The 21,825-nt window shown below is 39.6% G+C and overlaps 2 protein-coding genes and 1 pseudogene across 2 annotated transcripts; all 3 read right to left on the reverse strand.

Annotated features, from left to right (window-relative positions):
• Positions 1 to 548: 548 nt before the first annotated feature.
• LOC149008514 (heme binding protein) lies at positions 549 to 6,871 on the reverse strand. The gene is made up of 8 exons (XM_089166522.1): positions 6,494 to 6,871; positions 6,322 to 6,389; positions 5,442 to 5,508; positions 5,186 to 5,340; positions 5,018 to 5,088; positions 2,399 to 2,467; positions 1,797 to 1,897; positions 549 to 1,141 (listed from the first exon to the last, which is right to left on the reverse strand). The coding sequence occupies exons 1-8, from the start codon at positions 6,749 to 6,751 to the stop codon at positions 851 to 853; spliced, it is 1,080 nt and encodes a 359-aa protein (XP_089022648.1). The 5' UTR covers positions 6,752 to 6,871; the 3' UTR covers positions 549 to 850.
• Positions 6,872 to 10,933: 4,062 nt separating this feature from the next.
• LOC149008515 (receptor-like protein kinase ANXUR2 pseudogene) lies at positions 10,934 to 13,950 on the reverse strand (annotated as a pseudogene).
• A 1,679-nt stretch (positions 13,951 to 15,629) lies between these two features.
• On the reverse strand, positions 15,630 to 20,899 carry LOC149008516 (uncharacterized). Its single transcript, XM_089165952.1, has 9 exons — positions 19,751 to 20,899; positions 18,132 to 18,659; positions 17,861 to 17,926; positions 17,597 to 17,763; positions 17,326 to 17,482; positions 17,136 to 17,226; positions 16,600 to 17,027; positions 16,389 to 16,493; positions 15,630 to 16,304 (listed from the first exon to the last, which is right to left on the reverse strand). The coding sequence occupies exons 1-9, from the start codon at positions 19,880 to 19,882 to the stop codon at positions 16,014 to 16,016; spliced, it is 1,965 nt and encodes a 654-aa protein (XP_089022078.1). The 5' UTR covers positions 19,883 to 20,899; the 3' UTR covers positions 15,630 to 16,013.
• Between the last annotated feature and the right edge of the window lie 926 nt (positions 20,900 to 21,825).

Genomic DNA, 21,825 nt, shown 5'->3' on the forward strand with positions numbered 1-21,825 from the left:
GGTGATTTATCTTAAAATGAGTAGTTCCTTACCCTTAATAGACTTTATTTAAATTTTGTTAAGTCTTAAAATAAAATGACTCAAATACTTTTTTAGTGTCAATTTACTAAATTACCCTCCCATAATCATCATTCATACTACACCTTACCTATAGGAAACCTGTTATTTTAGAAATCTCTCTCTTTTTTGAAAATAATTGCCCCCAATCAATGGAACCACTGCACCTAGTTTCACCCCACTTAAGGAAGCCGCTAGTAAAAAATTCAAAAGAAAATTATTTACAAGAATTCTATCTTGTAATACACATTTTTTTAGATAAAATATTATATTAAATAACCGTGTAAAACACTTGGGAGTTAAGTACCCAATAACCAGGGAATGGAATTTGGTCAAATAGTAGTGTCTACAAAGCACTTTGAATATTTACCTAACTCATGTAAAAGTTTTACTTTACACATGATGACAAAGAAGTCCTAAAGGCTCCATCGAAAATTTGCTTCCTCTAACTTTAGTTAAATTTCATCATCAAAAATCTCAATCTTCTGCAATTAGTCACATTGAGCTTTGCACATTATCTTGGGGTTGACATGGATAGTGATGCCTTTTGTTTTGAGGCATAATCTTAACAAGTCAGAAAACTTCGAACAAATATTGAATTAAATTAACGTTTTAACTTCAGTTGGTTATCTTTAGAGGTACAAGATCATAGCTTTTAAATACACTGACATTCTACAGTGAAATAGCATGGAAACTCAATGAAAAAAAGAAAAGAAAAGAAGAGAGAAACAATTTAGCAGCCTAGGAAGCAAGATGCCATCTAATGATAAAAGAACCCTTCTCGTACCCCTCATCAAAGGTGTTCCATTGGAGTGAACGGAATCTGCTTTGATCTGGTAACCCAGTACCACACAAAAACAGACAAACAGAAGGACACCACAGATAGAAGAAGGGAAAAGGCACCAGCCGCATTCCAAGAGCTTGAGTCCATCTTGGCACTAAGGGAACTACCTGTAGAGATATCAATTTGTAACCAATCACAGCCGACAGAGTAGTGTCCAGACCCATGCCATGGATTCCCATCTTCAGGATACCAGAAAGCCACTGACAACTTGCTTGACTGACCGACAGTGAATTGAACATCCTGCATGCAGAGGAAACAAAGATAAACAAAATGGAACAAAATGGTCATAAACTTGTAATGATATCAATGTCTTTTGAACAGGGTGTGGCTATTACCAAAAAAAAAAAAAAAACAGGGTGTGGCTCAAAATTTCTACGACGAACTATCCTAATCTTCCATTCAAAAAATGTATAGGAGCAAGTTGGAAAACTCAGCCATTCCCTTTGCCTGCTCGTAGGCAATGCCAACACCCACCAGCAACAAAACACCCCCCCCCCCCCCCCCCCGGAAAAGAAAAAAAAGCGCCTAAAACAAAGAAGGGGTGCAGGTTAGTCTCTCCCCAGTAAACAGGTGAGCTTCACTGAGAATATGAACCACACCCTCATGATAGCAGCTGCATTACTCAGCTCCTCTATTAAATGATCTCCCAAGTTCATCAATCCACTAAGTTTAACAGCAAGGGATAACCAATAAGCATTATGAGATACAAGCCAAATGTAGAGTCATTACTGAAAGATGAATAGGAAGTAAAACATGGTGAACGGACTCATTGTGAGTGACAAAACGTCCAAATATCAATATGTCAATCTAAGAAACATTAAAGCAGGCACCCAAATATTAAATATTTTACATCATTTCTTTAACAAGGCTGAAACACAAGATGTGGAGCATTAACCTGCTGTAGACGATCCATGGTTCTCAAAGGCCTTGAAAATTCAAAATAGTATGTACCCTTTTGACCACCAGATGCATATGGGCTGTCTTCCTCTATGAATCCTGTCAAATATGGCGTTACAAATCTTAAGAACGAAGAGTTAACAACTACATATCCAAGAAGTAAAAGATCATTGGAGAACAACGTTCCGGGGAAACAATATGATTAATGAATGTGTGGTCTTTTTTCAAATTGAGCAGTAACCATGAGACAGCAGTGATTGACTATATCAAAAAATAGAAAAAGAAAGAAAAGAGTAAAATTTAGAAAAGTATTTGGGGGCCATTCAGCTCCCTGTGTCTACTGCAGGTCCATGAAACTTTCATTAAATACTAAATATAGGTTTCTACACAGATTCCTTATCGTTCACCTGCAAGACCAAAATTCCAGATAAGTATGTTTCCCAACTATCATACAGCTTTTTCTTGCATCTTCTGTCATTTGTCTCCCAGGATGGCATTGGTTATCAGCTATTTATGGAGGCAGGTTCAAATGTTCCTCAAGGTGGAGAAAAATAATGTGATGTTTTGGTTAAAAAAGAAAGAAGTAAGAGAAATATCTACCTGAGTGAACAGTGAGGGCATCATGCCACCATGCCCCTTTCCAATTATTCTGCGCACTAGTATCATTTCCTGGAAGAGAAAAGGAAAATCATTGTAATCTGGGTTTTACATTAAAAATAATTGGGATAAATATGAAACAGGCAGAGAAACATTGATATGTTCCATCATGCAGATTGGAAGAACAGAACGGAAAGTTTCTAGTACCATTTGCAAGCTTTTGAATGCTTTTCAGCAGTAAAAAGTTCTAGCTCCTCATCGAAGGTAAGATTTATGGATCTATATGTGACAGAGGCTTCAGAATGTGACTTGGCAGTTGTCCATAGGTTGGAAATATTTACACCAAAAGAAATAAGAATGATATGGTAGTAGCATGTTAAAATTTACAAATGGACTACTTATGGATATAAAAGGAATTCACATGCAAGCTCAGATTTCCAAGCTGTAGACGTGAATAGGAACATTAAATTGCAGTAAGAGGAAATCATAAAACAAATTCAAACTCAAAGCTTTCAAATGCAAAGACCATTTGCCAACTGTTTGACTGATCCTGAGCCATCAAAAGTTCTCTCCTAATCAACAGGTAAGGTTTATGGATCTATATGAAACGAGGATTCGGAGAAGGCCTCAGCAGTTTTCCCAAGGTTGGATACATTTTCGTGGGAAGGAAAAAGAATGGGTTGTTAGTAATATACAAAAATTCACATTGATCTTATTTAGATATATGTCTCTGATATGGGTTATCCCATTATCAGTACAGACGAGACCAACCTTTGGATAGTTGTACACACACAAAGAGAGTGAAACTTAAAGCATGTGATCAAAAGGAAGATTCTCGAAAGCGATGGAATTCAAGAATGGTAGACCATACTCAGGTAGAGCTATGATCCAGAGAAAGATATTGTGTTTAGGGATGACCTAATAAGTGACTAGATCTGCTGAAAAACAACATCTTGTCTGAATCTTCATTGGGGCGTTGCCTAAATAAAAAACCAAGTCAGGTCTGGGTTGGGCACCATCGGAGTAATTGGTAAGAGTATTGTCAACGAGGAACTGGTTTCAAATCCTAGAAGTATCAACATTTTTTTCCTTTCATGTTTTATTTTTTTCAAAAACAGTAGGTGGAAGTAAAAAATGTGATAGAAACCCGAAATTCCACTATTAATATGCACTGCTGTTATCAGAACTGCATGAACAATATTGTGGATTTGATTGAAGTTAATTAAGAAAACAAGAATTAGAAAGAAGTAAGTTTTAGAACTCACAACTGCAGGTGCAAGTCCTCCCTCCCTGACAGGAAACCTGGCGGCCCAATTCTTTACTCAACTCTCAGAACTGTCCTCTCTTCTCTCCCTTCCTACTCACACCAACTGTTCCTTGTATGTCTCCCACATATCAGGGCTGTGGGCCCATCCTTCTCTTACGGATATAGACCTGTTTAACTAAAGGTCTAACAAAATGCCTTTTATATAACACCATGGATGAAGCAGGATAAACAAAGAGAACTACATTGTATGTTTGGAACCAAATCAAACATGGGCACATTTCCTTGTCTGAAATCTGGAATTGAATGGTAGACTGGAAAATAACCGGAAAGCAAGACCATAGACATGCCACAAATTTGGGACAGCAAAGTTTTCTGGTTTCTCCAGAATTCGGCCACCTTTCAAAGGGCACCAGTCAACCATTGCCCACAGCAGATTGGACAGAAAATATTCCAGTCTCTAATTTCTTCTCCAGTCCATAAGCTTAAGATTCTATCTTTCATTGTTCCAGAATGAATTGTCTAAAGAGAAATCTGGTCATATCAGTCATTCCAGACTGGCTGACTTGGACCTCAGCACATATTGGGCCAGACTGAAACAAACAACAAGCTAATTGTTCATTGAAATAAAAATCAAGACCAATTAACCATGGGGCCATCGGTTTGGATCAGTGCTAATATCTCCAAGTTATCGATGTCTATAGAGGTCCATTAGTCCATAGATCTCCAACCAACATACAACTCTAACAATTCCCCAAGGTTTTGGTTCTGTACCCCTAATCTGCCATTTTGATCTATTTTTTTATACAGACTTAGTGAAAAGAATGTTTGCTGATGTGCCTAGGACATGGATTCTGCATGCACCAATGGATCATGACAAGTTGTTACTATGCAATGACTGCCTCTTCAGTACATCATCCTTTCCATATCCGTCTCCCTAGTTCTCACTGATTCATCAAACGGCATTCAGTTTGTATATTTAGGTTTGCTCATTGACAAGGCTTAAAGAAAAGGTGACCTTAGATCCCGCCTTGAAACTGGTTTCCAATTTGCCAGGAGCACAAAAGTGTCAAGTAGTTCAATAAGAGCAGTGAAGGTTGCTAGCAGATGGAACAGAGAGAAGGAGAGGTAGAAAGTTTTAAATAATAAAATCAACATATAGACTTCAATTAGCACCCTTAAACTGAGTTTTAAAGAACAATATAGAACATCCAAGAAATGGCCTACTTTTGGACACTAATTCACTGAAGGCCTATGCATAACATTTATTTCATTTACCAGCAAATCCAATTGTGCAGATATCATTTATCAGAAAGCCAAAGGTATAAAGAACAGGGTGACTTTAAACCATGGGATACCTGAAGGACCAAGCCCGTCAAGGTATCGACAGTGTGGATTCCAGCTGTAGAGATCAACCAGATGACCAAACCTATTCAACATAATTTTAGAGAAATAAAAAAACCCATCAATTCACAGACCTCAAATGTTAGAAATTTCAACTAAGAGGAAGAGTTCCACTATAATACCTATCACCTCCATTTCCATTCCCATTATCTATTGGATTGCCACCATAAAGACGTCCTGGAATAGCATTGCCAAGTGAGAAGTGCATTATGTCCACTTCGTGACCTCGACAAGTTTTACTAGTGCATGAATCTGGTGATTCGGCACACCCACCCATCTAGTACAATAAATCTTTCCTTCAGTTCTTATACCAATTGAGAAAAGGAATAAACATGGAAACTAAACTATTTAAATATCCAAGGCCCCTGAAGGACTTACATTGTGATATGAGGCATTCTCACCAACTTGAAACATCAGGGCGACAGAGGGGCATTTGTTATTGGTGCTGCACCCATGAAACATAACAATTCAATAAAATAATGTTACAAATTTGGATGCACGTCAAACCATTCATCCCATTCCCATTTGACAGGAGACCAAAAAAGTTATAGTTTCAGTGATTTTAACTGGATAGTTAGCATAAGAAAAACCTCCAGTCTCAACTGCTGAAAAGGAAATTCTCTGTGTATTAACATGTTTATGTTTTAGGCTGTGATTAGCTTTACCATCATGCTGGAAGCCTACAATATGATAAACCAATGGATTATTGGAAACCAGGTTGCTTTGACCAGATGAGGAGAAAAACAAGAATGACTTTTAACTGCAACACTAAATTTGCAATAAACTGAATGGTGACCACATAGAATTCGTTCTGAATTCCAATTTCAATCCACCTTGCTTTTCAGCCACATCACTTTTCAAACAACAATTCTTTTAAAGTTTTCAATCCACACTCCCAGATAAACATTCTCATATAATTATTTCCACCAGGTTCTCTGGTTTGGCAGTCGACATAACCAAGCCATGGTCAGGCGCCTACTTCTGCCACATGGCAGAGTTGATTGAACTAAAATTTTCTGACCAAGCAGACCTCAAGGACTCCAACTGATATCTTAAGTAGCAGCAACCCTGGTGAAACAGGTTTCATCGAAAAAAACTTACAAAATTGTTAAGATTCAAGGAACTACCAAGGAGGTGCATGGATAATATCAATCTTGCAAACACCAATAGCAAAACCTCCTCCAGGGGTCTCAGGAGTACAAAGCTTAGCAAATGGAAGACACCATCGAACACAATCAAATCGAAAGGTTTTCCTTACCCTTGAGTGTAAGCATACTCCCCATCAACTTGCAGCATAAAGAAGACATCATTTCCATCATGCAACGCCTAAAACACCATTAAAAACAGAAAACAATTTAAAATTTGCTGCTTTATACAATTCAGAAAACGACCAAAATAAATCATTCAGATAATCCTCCAATCAAACAGACCTTAACAGTCATCTTCCCGCCTTTATACTCATTTTCCTGATCTGGGTCCAAAGCAGGCAGGAGAGAAAACTCAAACCCATCGACGCTCTTCCAATCGTCCGCGTGACCATCAAGGGTAATGATTCCAGGCCTGTAATCAGCCTGAATTGCAGTCTGAGGGTTTGAATCACAGCTCCATGGACCTTTCTCTTGGTGCGAGTCCACGAATCCAGTAGACACGGAGATGATGATTGCAAGTACAAGCAGGCAACGCCGCATTGTTGAAACGCTAGACTGCTCAGAGGCTAGGAAGGTTGACGATTAGCTTTGCTCGGTCGTTGGTTCCTCGATCCTGATACGAATGGAGCCGCCATGGAGATTGGAGACGACCCGATTTTGTTAATTTCAGTCAATAATAATAAGTGCGTTAAATGACGTACTTACCCTTCTTTTCTCTTTTCTAAGGTTGAGGAGTTAGGAGAGAGACGAAAATTCATGAGTGGCTTATTAGTCTCAAAATAAAAATGACGCGAACGGTAGATGTGACATGTGAGGTTACGGGAGTTGAAACTCTGACACGTAAACCAGACTAGACTACGCTGAGCCAGCTGAGACAACTCAGCGCGTTCGAAGGTTGCAACTTGCAGTTGCGTTTCGAAGAATTGGAATCGGATTGACGAAATTCAATTTATATTTGACTTGTAATATAGAAGGGAAATCACAAAAGCTGTCCCTTGGCATTTAAATTATTTTTATTTTTATTTTATTTTTATTTTTATTTTGTAGGTCAGTCATAGTGGTTTGGAAGCTACCTCCGATAGTCAACTTGTCAACGCAACAAAATCTCTTTCCCCTCTCTTCGCTTGAGGCCAACGCCTCTCTTCTTCCAGAGAACCCTCTCCACCTCTATTTTTCTCTCATTTTCACTGTGCGCGTTCCTCTGCATCGTCCTCATCTTTTTGCTCTGTTTTTATCTCTGTTTCACTGTTTGAAGCTTCCGGTTATAAAAAAAAAAAAAAAAAAAAAAAAAAAAAAAAAGAGACGGTGGTTGATGCGAGCTTTAGTCGTGTATTTTGATTTTGTTAGTCTACTGTTGCTGGTGGTTTCCATGTTTGTGGTTTCAAGATGAGAGTTCAGAAACAAAATCCGGTGCTTGCTCAAAAGCGAGTTGGGCCCTTATGTGTGTTATGTTTTCGCCCATGATACGTGTTCTGTGTCCGTCCTTGTGGCGTGTGATATGTAAGCCCTTGTGGCATTTTCTGTCTTCGCCCATGAGGTGTGTTCTGTATCTGCCCTTGTGGTGTGTTTCACCCTTGAGGCGAGTGGTATGTATGCCCTTGTAGCGTGTTCTTATCTGCGTCGGGTCCGCCTTTGTGGTGGTGGATATGTATATCATACCCATTATGCTTTTTTGGTTCTGTGGTTGTCACAACCAGTATTCTAAGGGTTTATTGGGCTTGACCCATCCCTTAGTTTTTGTTATTTTTTTTTTGTCTGGTGTTTTGTCTGTATTTGCTTTCAAGTTTATGAATGAAATGTTGAACTTTTGGAAAAAAATTAAAAAAAAAGGCTTATGAGTATAGAAAGCAAGAATACGAAATCACAAAAAATAAAGAGTGATTCAATTACCTTGGACCCAATTAGTTGTAGGGGTTTTATATGGTTTACCTTTAAGTGGTGACCGTCGGATTCAACAAATGGGCTTCGATCTGAGTTGTCCATTCTATGTTAAGAGTTAGATTCATACACGGGAATCCCCAAGGATCTTTATTTCCTTCCAAACTTGGATTAGTTTCCTGGTTCCTCTTCCGACTTGATAGGGATGGGGATTTTCCTAACCCTGAGGCTGCGTTTGGTTGAGCCATAGTTAAATTTTTTGAATAAAAGTAGGGTGGGAAAATTCTTGAAAAAAGTGTAGATTTCTTACTTTTCCCTTAAATTCCAAACTGGTATATTGTTTGGTTGTTTAGGGTGGAAAGTGAGAGACAAGTCCAGGAAACTTATATGATGATGTGGCAATCCAACTTTTCCACCCAAAGTCATTTTAAAATCCCACATATTTGGTGAGATTTTGTGGAAAGCAAAAGTTTTTTTTTCTCTCACCCCACCTTTGCAAACAAACGTAGTCTAAGGATTATCCCGAATTTTTTGGAGTCGGACTCTTTGCTGCGCTCGTCTATGGCTCAAACATGGGCCTGTCCTGCCCTACCAAGGTTTGGCTCTTACTCTCGAACCATCTAGTCTATCTGGTTTGTTCTTTAGTTTTTACACATCACAGTGAAAATCCTTCTTGCCAAACTTTTTTTTAAAAAAATTCTATCATATAAGTAGGATAATTTTTTATTCTTAGGAAAATTTTCGGAAAACCTCTGAAAAGCATAAATACCTCAAACTTTGCCAATTTGGCAGATTATCTCTTATCCATTAGAACCGTTATTCATGGATTTTGCTTTTCCGTTCTTCGTTTTCTCAGACTTGAACTCAGCAGTTAACGTGTATGAACGTTCAGACATTGTCAACCAGAAAGTACATATTTTCCTAGTAAAGGAAAGTAGACCCAGTTAAGGAAGACCAGAGAATTGGATGGGCATGTATTAATTAGTTTGAGCTTTGACAGCTCGGGCTCAAAGGATGGAGTCTCCAACAGGGATCACTGAGCCTCACCATGTGAGATGGCTTTTCATGGATAGAGAATCCAGATTCAAAGCCATTTGAACCAAGTGGGTATAGATAAGATGAGAGATTAGGAGTCGTTCTAACCCAAATGCACCAGAGAGGTGAGTTAGTCTTATTTGATCAGATCAGCATGCCCAGGTTATCAAGTGAACAGCCATTGCTCTGGTTGCAGTGCTAGCTGCATTTCCTTTGGCTCTTGTACTACAGTATTAGGAGTTGCACCTCGCTCTACCACTCACCTTTCATTTGCACCAAAACCATACTAGTTCAGCTTCTTCAGCAATTAAGACAAGAACAAGTATGATAAATGATCAGAACAGTACCATTAGGAGCTCCTCATCTTCTTGGCATCGTCGCAGGCTTCTCGAAGGAGAACATCAGCTAAAACAATGGAACCAAATCGCATTTGGGAGGATCAGAAATGTGCAAAATCTAACATATAGGGGTGAGTCGGAGAGCGGTTAATACGCAGCACTGAGCTGCCTATGGTTCCGATTAATCCGTTTTTGTTTTTTCTTCTTTATTTCTTTCTTCTCCTTCTTCGTTTTTTCTAAAAAAACAAAAACGGGTCGATCTCGACCACCACTTAACATCTAGACCATAAGTGATGCACAACTCGATCTCGACCACCACTTAACATATGGACAGTAAGTGATGCGCAATTAACGCGCAGCATTGAAGCCAAACATGTCGGGACTAGGTCGCTTCTCCCTGATGGGATACAACATACACAGTAGAGATAACAAATATGTGCTTTAAAGGCTAGTGTCAATTGTGTACTGATACCGTTTTACCGTACCAAATTGTGTTGTTTAAACCGCATCATTTTAAAATTCTACTTTTTTAGAATTCATACGATACAATACGGTTTCGGTTCTTTGTAGCATACCGTCGTTATATACCAAATTACCATATACCGAAACATACTGCATACTGAATTACTGTAACGAATTTGACATCCTTAATCTAGGTTGGGTTGGGCCCAATTTAAGGCCCATCCATCTTGACATTATTTTTGAAAAATACAAATCTAGTGTAGTCCATGAGCTGAAAACGTATTTCAACTACAAAATTTTATTTCTTACGTACCAATAAAAAAAAAAAAGTCTCCTACCACAACTTTCCTCTCTTACCGGATTTTATAGTTGCTAGTTCTTGGGAATGAAAAAAAAAGGGTTTTAGAAAAGAACCAGGAGGCAAAAGAAAAGGGAATTGAGAAATAATAACGTTAATATATTAGCTTATTGTGACAACATTCAACTTAGAAGATTAGAAGAATGGGTTTTTTCATACCGAAATTATACAGTACCATATACTGAACCGTGATATTTTTCTTATATCAATTTTATACCGAACCGTTTTTTAAAATACTGTTTTCACACCATACCGTATAAATTCGGTACGTCACGATTTTGATAGGATCTCAAGAGCATCTATTTGTTTTGTTTTATACCTCAATTGAAGTGTAAACTCATGAGTTTGTGTCCAATGAATGATCAAGAAATGACTACAAAGTAATAAAGTTCTTTCATAGATTAGTTCTCAAGAAGATTGAAGAATTTGGGACTCTATAACACAAAACTGACTGGGGGCTAGAACTTCCAAAAACATTGTTCTACAAAGGCAATGTGGTTTTACGTAAAATTCTGAAAGTAAACAAATTAATTCTGCCAGTTTGTTCTACTACAGAATATAGTTTTTGTAATAGGAGATTACAGTCATTAGAAGTTGCAGGTAAGGGTAGGAATTAGGATATATATATATAAGCCTCAGTACTAGCTTTGATTAGGTTGCCAGATCTAGATTGATAGACTCGGTAAGCATAGAAGAAACCAGAGAAAAAAATTAATACACTGGGAGTGACAGAAAAATAATTTGTGGGAATCATGGATACCCTTCTCAGCTGTTAAATTTTCATCCCTACCTCATTCTAGCAGCAAAGCAAAACATCCAGAAATGTCTTCCTTACCGTCCCTGTGGATTTATGAGCTGCGAGAACACCACACTTGAGTTATCATCTGTACCATCACTCTGAGTGTCAATGCTTAAGTTAGTCAAGCAATCATCACTAGGATTATGTGACACCTTGTCACCTCTGTCCACCACTCCATCAGGGTTCTCATGGATTTGAAGTGCATACTCAAGATTCCACAGTACATCACCCATAGAGGGACGATCAAGTCCATGCTCAGCCAAACACTTCTCTGCTGCATCTACATATTTCTTTAAGCATTCAGGATGGATCTCTCCCTTAAGATGAGGATCAATTATGTCTTCCAGAACTCCCTTCTTCTGGCAATGTAAAGCCCAATCTGCAAGACTAACTTGTTCCTTGGCAAGGGTTGGGTTCAAGGCTGGTCTTGCACACAAAACCTCGAACAGAACAACCCCAAATGAGTAAACATCAGATTTCTCTGTTAGTTGCTGCCGGCGGAAGTACTCAGGGTCCAAGTACCCAAAGCTGCCTTTCACCACTGTACTGACATGTGATTGATTCAGGTTTGGACCAGTTTTTGAGAGACCAAAATCTGAAACCTTTGCCACCCAATTTTCATCCAAGAGAATGTTTGTGGTCTTCACATCTCTGTGGATGATTGTGTACTTAGCACCAGTGTGAAGATAGTGAAGTCCTCTAGCTGAACCAATACAAATCTCCAACCTCTGCTTCCATGAAAGAACTGTTTTGTTACCCTTATAGAGATGTTCCCTCAGAGTCCCATGACCCATGTAATCATATACCAAGATCATCTCACCATTCTCTTCACAATACCCGATCAAGGAGACCAAATGTCTGTGTCTTAGTTTAGAAAGCATCTCAATTTCAGTCTGGAATTCATTAATTCCTTGTTCTGAAGATGGGTTTGCTCTCTTAATGGCCACCTTGGTTCCTCCATCAATAACTCCTTTATACACCTTTCCAAAACCTCCAACACCTACAACTTCAGACTCAGCAAAGTTCTTGGTACCTTTCTTGATCTCTGCCAGTGAGAAATGCCGGCAAAGAGATATGGCCAGGGATGAAATATGGCTACTAGTAACACTCTTACCAGAGATGGTGGATTTACTACTGCTCGTGTGGGAATTTCCATACAGAGGCAACCAACCAGAACTACTAGTAGAACGTATAACTCCAACGTCTCTTCTTTTCCTCTGGTAAAAAGCAATGCAGAGAGCAGCGACGACAACAGCAGCGGCGCCACCTGCAGCACCACCGATCAGATGGGCTTTGTTGCTGGATGACTTAGATGGAGCAAAAGCCTTAGGCGCCTCAGCCTCCATCATCATCTCCGACGGCACAGGATTTGGCCCAGCTAAGTTCCCTGTTGTGTCACTCATCTTGAAAATCTCCAACCCATTAAGGAGTGCATCGTAGTATTCCGACTCCAAACTAACCGCCGGATGCAATGCCAACCAGAGATGCTCGTCGTCTGACTTCGATTCTTCCACATATATGGCGAAGTCCTTGTACACCGGCACTCCCTGTTTACCTGCCCACGCGATCACATCTGCCCCATGAAAAGCTGTTTGATTGTTGATGAAAATCTCAAAAGCTCTCTGATTGGCCTTCGTCAGCGTCAGCTCACAGAAGTGTAATCGAATGAGATAAGTGAAATTTGAATCAACGTTGAAAACCCAGGTGAGATTGGAATTCGCGTTAATCTTGGGACTTGGACCCATAGTCCTGAACGTCTCGTATACACCAAGCGGAGCAAAAGATTCTGGTGTGTCTTTGGAGTACTGGATCGTGACATTGCTTCCACTATCTGCTACAACTCCGACGCCGGCACCATGCACATATGGAGAATCCTGAAACCACGTCCGGCCAAGACCACCGGAATCATTTGCAGGAGAAACGTAATTCCCACCAACGTTAAGCCTAAACATCGTCTGTAAAGCTGATACTGAAGCATCGAAGGCACTGTCGGTGTCCCCATCGGAGTACCCAACCATTGCCGCCGACGAGAACAAGTCTGGCATTGGAATAATCTCGATGCCATTAATGAAAGCAAAAGAACCTTTGTGTGAGGAAGAAGGTATGAAAGCGATTTTGAGTTCGCCTTCTGGGGCAGCCGGTAGAGAGAATTCGCTGAGAATGTAAGCTTGGGAGAGAGCTTTTGCAGTAATGGAAGCGCTGAAATTTTTGAGGAGAGCAAACCCATTAACGTTTACACCAAAATATGCGTCAGAAGTGTGGAGACTCGAGTAATCAGATGGATAGAAATGAAGTCTTAGCCAATGACGACGTTTTGGGGAAACCTTGAAGGTGTAATTGGATTGTTTCGTGAAAATTCTTGCAGCCATGTAAGGAACCGTGGAAGTTAAAGATGGATCTTGAGTTTGAGCCTTGGCAGGGATGGAATCGTCTGCTGATACAAGGTACTCATCATCTGAATCCCATTTACGGCCATCGGAATCGGTTAATCCCCCTTTAGCGACTCCACAATTGAGCATATATGAAATTGATTTGTCCCCAGAAACCTTTGATGCACAGAGCGAGTTACAGATGAAAGAGAACAAAACAAGAAAAAATAAGAGATGAGTTTTGGTTTTCATGATTTGTGGGTGGTTTGGAGGAGAAAATGAGAGAACTGATACGAAGGAAAGAAGATTGTTGTGGCGTACAGGAAAAACAAGACTCATTTTTTTTTCCTGTACGCCCCAAAAATGAAAAAGCTAGAAAATGAGTTCTAGGTTTTCTTCTGCAGTTAATCGATCAGTCTATCCACCTCCCCCCATCTCTTCTAATTGAACCAGACAGAAGAGAGAAGAAGACGATCGAAATGATCCAATATTCCTGTTAATTTTTCTTTTTCTTTCTTTTTTTTTCCCTCTTTTTTCCATTTTCCATTATCTTCGTTACTTTGAACATTGAAAGGCTTCAGTTGGAACTTGAAAATGAACGAAGGAGAATGCATCTGAATTCCGGTAACATTGGTTGGTCGTGAAATCAGATATTACCGGATTTTCCATTAAAAGCGGTAACGATAACGTCTAAATATTTTATTTTTGGCAAATAACTAAATAAGTTACAGACTGGGGATTAACTAAGTGGACCCCTCCTGCCACAGGTGGGGACCACTAAGAAAGGAAAGTTCCATCAGTAAGGGAGAAAAGGAAAGAGAAGACAGGTTTGATGGATACACGTGGATGAAATGATTGACGTTAAGCAGACACGTCATCTCAGATGTGACTGGACTTGAGCTTTTCTCTCTTTCTCTCTCTTACAGAGCGACGTGCGGGAACCGCGGGTGCTTTTCTCGCAACCGGCCAACCTTGCGTTCAGAGGCGGAGCTATTAAGGTGGCAGAGGAGGCCATGGCCCCACAATTTTTCAAAAAGTTTTCGTTTTTTTTTTTGAATTTTCTCGTTTTAAGGGTAAAAATCTAAAATATACTATTTAGACTCGTAAATGAATAGCCGAAAATGAAAAGCAAAGATTTACCTCTGAATTCAAATTTGCATTTGTATTTGTTTAAGTGTATTTGTATTTAGAATTTTTTTTACCAAAGATATCTATTTCTGTCTGCTTACCAAAAATATTTATTTTCTTATATGATCAGATAAATCCGGATAAAAATTTATTCGAATAAAATAAAATATTCAACAATTTTTTCTCTAAAAAATATATGATGATCAAATTTGGAAACGGGTAATTTGAAATTATCCGGTTATAGTAAAGTGTTAAACACTTTTCTCTAAAAAGAGGCTAATAGTGGGATTCGAAAATCAGTAATAAAAAAAATGACAATCATCAATCAATAATGGAATAGTTTAATGGATCAGATTATCAAATATCTAATAAAATTCTAGATTCGAATTCGGATGCATTCTCTAAATTTTTCTCGGGTTCAGATTCGGATTGATAAGGCGAGGTTGAGAGCTCTCCAAAGGATGATGATATGGCAGGGGATGTAACCTTTAAACTAAACTAAAGGGGCCAAGCGACCGAGGTGGAAGGGGAGCGGAGGAGGCTCCAGGCAGAGGAAGTGGTAAAAGATTTAGGGGGGGGGGGGCACCTATATGGTGGTATATCCTTGCAAATGTTGACCTCTCCATTTAATCCAACCTTCCACTGATGGCTCCACTACGTTCACTCTTTGTCCCACCCCTTCCCTAGATCATAGTATTGCAAAATGGAAGGTTTTCCTTGTCTGCAACTTAGTCAGACCCCATCTTCCCTTCAACATAACTCATGGTAATTCCAATCTAGTGAAGAGGAAAGACCCATGCGAGCTCCCTTCATTCGGCTTTCCCCTTCTGGGCCTTTCGCCCACTCTCCTCGACCCTCCTCCCTCTCCCATCCCCTTGTGTGCCCTCTTGTAATCTGCAAACCAACCCCCCCCCCCCCCCCCCCCCCCCCCCCCCCCCCGCGGCGCTCTTCTTTCACTCGCCTTTGGTTGAATTTCTTCATTCATCCAAAAAATAAAATGGCTGCAGAACTTCAAAGTGTAAATAATCTAGGAAACAACCAGGCTATTTCGTATCAGGAATGGTGCCAGTTGAATTGTCAGAAGAACCCATTAGTAAATTTAATAAAGAAAACGCTTGAGCGAGTTATTCGCATCAGTCCCACCTCAGTGGGAGTACATATACAGATCCTTATATTTATGCCAGAATCCAGCATTTTCAGCCAAGGCATGTTTCATGCAATCCTCACCTTCTTACAACTCTCAATGCTTGCGAAATGCAGGGAAACAAGCTGTCAGAGATTCAGAGGAATCTTAAGTGAAGCTGATATGAAACTAACTTGCTAAACTCTGGATTCTCAAACCATGAATTTTGAAATTCTAGTTTCTTTGTTAAACTACTCAAGCGTTTGAAAACGTGATACAGTAATATGCACCATACCGGGGGATTCCAGCTGCCTAAGTTCCACCATGACCACTTCCAGGTCCTCCAAGTGTTAGAACCACCCCTTGAAGATCACTATTAAGTTTTGAAGCTTTAGCCATAGATGGTGTAACCCTAACTGGAGATGGTTGAGTTTGTCTGATTTGACGACCGGATTCTTGTCTAGCAGATGTCAGTTGCTGATTTCGACCACAAGCTGGACCTGTGAGATTTGAATTCAGATATGGTTGAGAGGCAGGGAGTGGATTAGTTTGAGTTGATGAATGTTGTGGATGGATCAGTCCTCTTGAGACTACACCAGGTCCCTGCAATGATAGTTTGAATAAGTTAGCCAGAAATAAGTTTCAGGTTTTTCGAAGAAACTATGATGATTTCAAGTAAGGGCATACAGGTGTGAATAAGACCCCTCTAAGGATCATCCCATTGACATTCACGGTCATCAGGTACCCGGAATCAAAAGCTCCATCAACTTTTCCCCGGATCTCAGAGCCAATCTGAGAAGGTAAATTGAACAATAAGCATGAGTGGTACAACAAAATCAGAAATTACTAAAAGTGGTGCACATGGAATGTTTCATTGCAAAGGAACAGGGATGCCTACCAAGGTATGCATTGTCTCCAAGGGCTTCTGTTCTGCTGCCTGACAATGCACTCCTTCTCCGCCACTGTGGACCAAGTGAAGAAACTGTCCAGGAGCTTCTGGTTTTGATTGTCTTGGATGTTCTCCCATGAAATGGAGACCTTGGGAACTTCTTTTGACATAATTTCTCTGATCCACTTGGTTATTTGCAATATTGTTACAGAGGCAATTGCTTGCATTTTGATTTCGATGTTTAAATAATCCAAAGGCATATGGGCCTGGTACAGAGTCAGGAGCAGAGAATGAGTGTTTGTGAACTGGGTATTGTTCTTGATCAGATTGGGATGGTGATGACTGCTGGGAGAGTGAAAGAGAATGTTCTTCTTGTTCTGATTCACTCTCCCTGCCCTTCAAGTCCCCTGTTCTCCTCCTCTTTGGATAAACAATATCTGAAGAAAAATAAAATGTATGGCAGTGATGGTTTGTTAGTGTTAAATTTCTCTGTCCACGTACAAATATACCAAAACCAAACAACCACTAAATCATTTTACAACTACCTAAATTAGACAGAAGAGAGCTATTTGGTTCAGATTCCGCTTCCAGAGGACTCAGGTTTACTTCCCCCTTATCCACAACAATCATGCTTTTCTGCAACAAGGCAAATAATAAGTTTTCATATATTCCATTTAGTGAACTAATCTTTAACAGAAGTTTGAATATTAACTCTTATGTTTCTGAATTTCTTACCCACTTATTCTCAGTGACCCTTGGAAACCTCCTCTTTTCTTGGTTCCACTGGTTGCCAAATATCTTACACAAGGAAATGTTGTAACGACCATAGGGATGCTCACCTCCAAGCTGTAATATGAGTAATTCATTAAGAGGACGCTCATCCTCTCCACACCTGCAAATTACAAACAGAAATAAACAGAACATTAATGACTCAAGCCCTTCTAGTACCGATTTTGTTCCTTTAATATCTTTTGAGAACTCTGGCAGAAATGAGAACCCAACTTACCCTCCATATATGGCAATGTCTGAGTTTGAAACTACTGCAGTATGGGAGAACCTCCCTTGGGGTATCTGGCCCCCTACATCAAGCTGACTCCATGCACATGTACTAACATCCAAGACCCATACATCATTATAGTAATGCTTATCTCCAACACCACTAATGACATAAACCTGCAAATAAATTGAGGAGATTGCTAAGCATTAACCCATATACCAGAGTTTCCGTTCACAACTCCTAGCTGATATTTGTTTGAAATGTTAAACTTGCCTTGGTCCCAAAATTTACAGATGTATGACCTGCTCTAACTCCTGGTGAAGATCCATGGACTACCAACTGTAACAAATTGAATATTTGTAAGCTACAAGCAGAAGGCCATACATTCTACAAGGAACCAATTTCAAACATATGAGTCCAATGAAATACATTAGTACCAAAGGTCATTTTTGTGTGTGAATGCATGTAAAGAGGGTTCATGTTTTTTTTTTTTGGTAAGAAGAGGGTTCATGTTTTAACTTGTACCAAAAGAGTGATGGATTACCTTCGACCAAGCCAATGTATCCATATTGAGAACATCAACATCACCATGATACCGATCACCACAGTCCCCGCCATAAACAAGAAGATTGTTGTTAATTCCAACTGCAGTATGACTGTCCCGAGGAGCTGGAAGATCACCGTTCACCTCAGGACAAGTCCAAATCATTGCATTGAGATCTAGAGTGTGCAAGTCATTCAGGTAATTTCCTTCACCTTCACCACTGCCCCCAAATATCACCAGTTTATCATCACCGATGATTGTCGCAGTATGACTTTCACGTGGGGAAGGGGGAACCCCTTGACACTTGGGTTTGGTCCACTCTTTTGTCCTAAGATCCAATATATGAAGGTCGTTTACCTTCCTAGAACCATTTGTACCCCCAAATACTATCATCTTGTGTCCCACAAGAACTGCACTGTGGCTATCTCTTGAGCCAGGTTGTTGGCCTGTAGTTACAAGGGTGTTCCAAGCCATGGTTCCAAGGTCAAGCGTAAGCACATCACTGAAGTGCAACCCACCACAACATCCCTGAAAAACGAAGCCAAAAATGTTAATTTTGATTCTGAAACAGGGATATTGACTGCAGTCTAGATAGGGATATCCCAGGGTACCCTAAAACCAAATTGGCCCAAATTAAGTGACAGCCACCCTCCTGTCCATAATGTAACAAATCTCTTCCTATACCACCCACCACAACATCAGAACACAAAATTTTAAATGGTTACAGATATAGATCAGGGAGAAGTAATGTGTCTCATGTTCTACACTGTATGCCGCATTTTTGAGGGTTTTGAGAACAGGAATCTATCTGTGTTGATTAAAAAGTTTCCCAAAAAATTTGGAAATTCAATCATTTTAGGATCCCAGGCAAAAGAAAGAAGGCAGCAGAGTTTTTTTTTTTTTTGGTAAAGGGGCAGCAGAGTTATAGAAAGACTAATTGAACCTTAGAATTCTACAAGGAAGATCAGCAAGTGCGATCTTCCTATTATTCTTTGACTTTTTTGGGGGGTTTTGGCGTTGGGGTTGGAGGGACTAAAGTAATAGGAAGGAACTGAACTGCTCATGCCACCACAGGGGGAGAGAGAGACAGAAACTGAAATCTGAAATTTCCATCAAGCTCAATAACATTCTGAAATCCTTCAATTTTGCAACGAAAGAAAGCTTTAGAAGAGGTCCTGAATTCTGATAGATCAAAACCCTGAAGACAAAGGTCAACTAGCAACCATGAATAAAAACATAAAAGCAACGCTGTGCTTCCTATACTACACAAAAAGAGAAGAAGATGGGAAAAGCAGGATAGTCTTGCTCCAATTTAACATCAAAGACAAAGAAGCATAACAAAAGAAATTAATTAATACGTAAATTGAAGAAGATTAAAGACAGAAAACATTGAAATAATAGGATACCAACGGCGGGAGAATTAAGCATCCATGGTATCATTGAAGAACACTGGTGAACAAAGAAAACAGAAACTGCAAAGCCTAGTAAAATTCTGTTCCACTAACCGAAACCGACCAGAATCATTTCAGCATGTTCTAGATGAATTCACTGCTTCTTAACGAATCGAAAAGAAAGGAAAGAAGATTAAATTAGTGGATTTGTCGACAAAATATACATACCCCAAAAATATAAATGACACCGTTGGAATAACAGGCTGAGTGCCCCCATCTCTCTGAAGGATTGAAGCCCAAAACCTTTGGATACAACCACATTGCCTTCTTCACCACTTCACCTTCCAAGGATCCCATCATCCTTCTTTGTTATCACACCTTTTTAATTCAATCTACAACCTATTTGAAGAGGAAAACCCAGTAACAGAGGGAGGAATAGATGGTCAAAATTAACATGAACAAGCCAAGTGAGATATCAGAAATCAGTGTTTCCAGACACGAAAAGATGGGCGCTTTCAAGTCGAAATTACTGTGTCAACCAACAAAAAACAGAAGGTGGTATCGATAGATATATTTGTTTTATGAAAGTAAATCTTAAAAAACATATTTATACATGGATAGAAATCATAGAATCATAGAAAGACTGGAAGAGTATTCAGAAGTGATGTAAAATCATGGGAGTTTGACTGTTGAGACTGTGACTTGGAGGGGCAAAGGGGGAGGGAGAGGTTGGGGAGATGTGAGAGAAACCGAGTGGGTATGTGTGTGTGCATGGGAATATGTGTAGGCACTAAACACATCTCATGTTTCTTTCTAACAAATTTCTTTATTACTGACTACTCTGTTTTGTTTCTTTGCTTCTTTTTTTCTCACTTGTCCAACTGAAAATGATGGTAGGGTGGTGGGTGCATTCCATTGTGGGAAATGATGGAAGGCCATGGCCTTAGGAGGGTCTGAAGTTCGGGTTTGGTGGCTAGGGTTTTCAAGAAAGAGGAAGACCCAAATAAAGAAAGAGAGAAAATTCACATATATTGGCGATTGATGGATGTGAAATCGTTTCTCTCTCTTCTCTCTCTCTCTCTCTCTCATAACTTTCAAAGGGTTTATTGATGTGGATCTAGAAATGTCCCTTCTCAAGGTGTCCTGGGAAACCGTGGGGACCTGTGGGGTTTTGTGTTTTGTGAAAATTTTAAGTTTTTGGGAAATGGGTTAGTGTTGTTTCTCTCAAAATGTTGGGATTTTCCCTGCAATGGGAAAAGGGCCTAATCACAATTTCTCCTCTCCCTCTTCACTCTTTCTGGGTTTTCCACCACATTGTTGACAGTACTCATTCTTTAATTAGTCTTATGTTCCATGAGAGCATGAGACCCGTGAGATCATGACTGAGATCATGACTGTACAGTTTGCTTTCCCAGTTGCTTGCTTAAAAGCAGGGAAATTTTTTTTTTTTGGTAGTAAAAGGCAGGGGAGGTTTCTGGGTGTGCAAACCATGATAACTTGAGGAATCATCAGATCATCACATCAGCAATCCTTAAGAGCCTCTCATATTTTACCCCAAAAAAAATTAAATTGTGACCAATAGTCTCATCTTCCCATCACATCTAGTCTTAGTAAGCTGAAGTAATGATGTTGTGGCTCTAATATCTCTAGTTTACATTTAAATGGATCTTGCTTTGAAAACTAATCATTAAGAAATAGACACCAGGATTTCATAAATCTTTATATTTGGCTGCTTATGACTAGTTACACATAAGGTTAAAACATCAGTATTATATTGGTTGTATTGATTATCAATATTGTTGGTACCTAATATTGAAAGTTTGATTTTTAAATTTGATTATAGGTGTTTGATACGGAATCTCGCTCGTCCTTTCCTGTCATGAATCTGCACAATACGAGCTCGACCTTGGGGGGTCGAGGTACGTCTCCGGCGAGCAAGTTAGTACCAATAATATGATCTCAACTATTCAATAGAGAATTCAAGTAATTGATCACACAGAATATGAATACCTACCTCATAGCATTTACTTGAGGTGTTTATATAATGTAGGTTAGTAGAGTTATATCCAGAATGTGACTCTACTGCGAGTTGTTTCTAGGAAAGTAACTCCATTAAAAGTTCTTTTACCTATTGGACTCTCTTCCCCCGTTGTTAGATGATAAGGGTTTACCTTTATAGGGTTTCCTCATCATGCTAGGCGGATGTACTTTCCATCATGGTCGTTCCTACCATGAGTCGCCTGATCGAACCTTTTTAGGTAACGAACCTAGTCGGACCGTTCATCCGTGGATTCAAACCGGAA

Source organism: Hakea prostrata, chromosome 8, assembly GCF_041222555.1.
Source record: "Hakea prostrata isolate BN-2017 chromosome 8, UWA_Hpros_2, whole genome shotgun sequence".
In the NCBI taxonomy this organism is placed as follows: Eukaryota; Viridiplantae; Streptophyta; class Magnoliopsida; order Proteales; family Proteaceae; genus Hakea; species Hakea prostrata.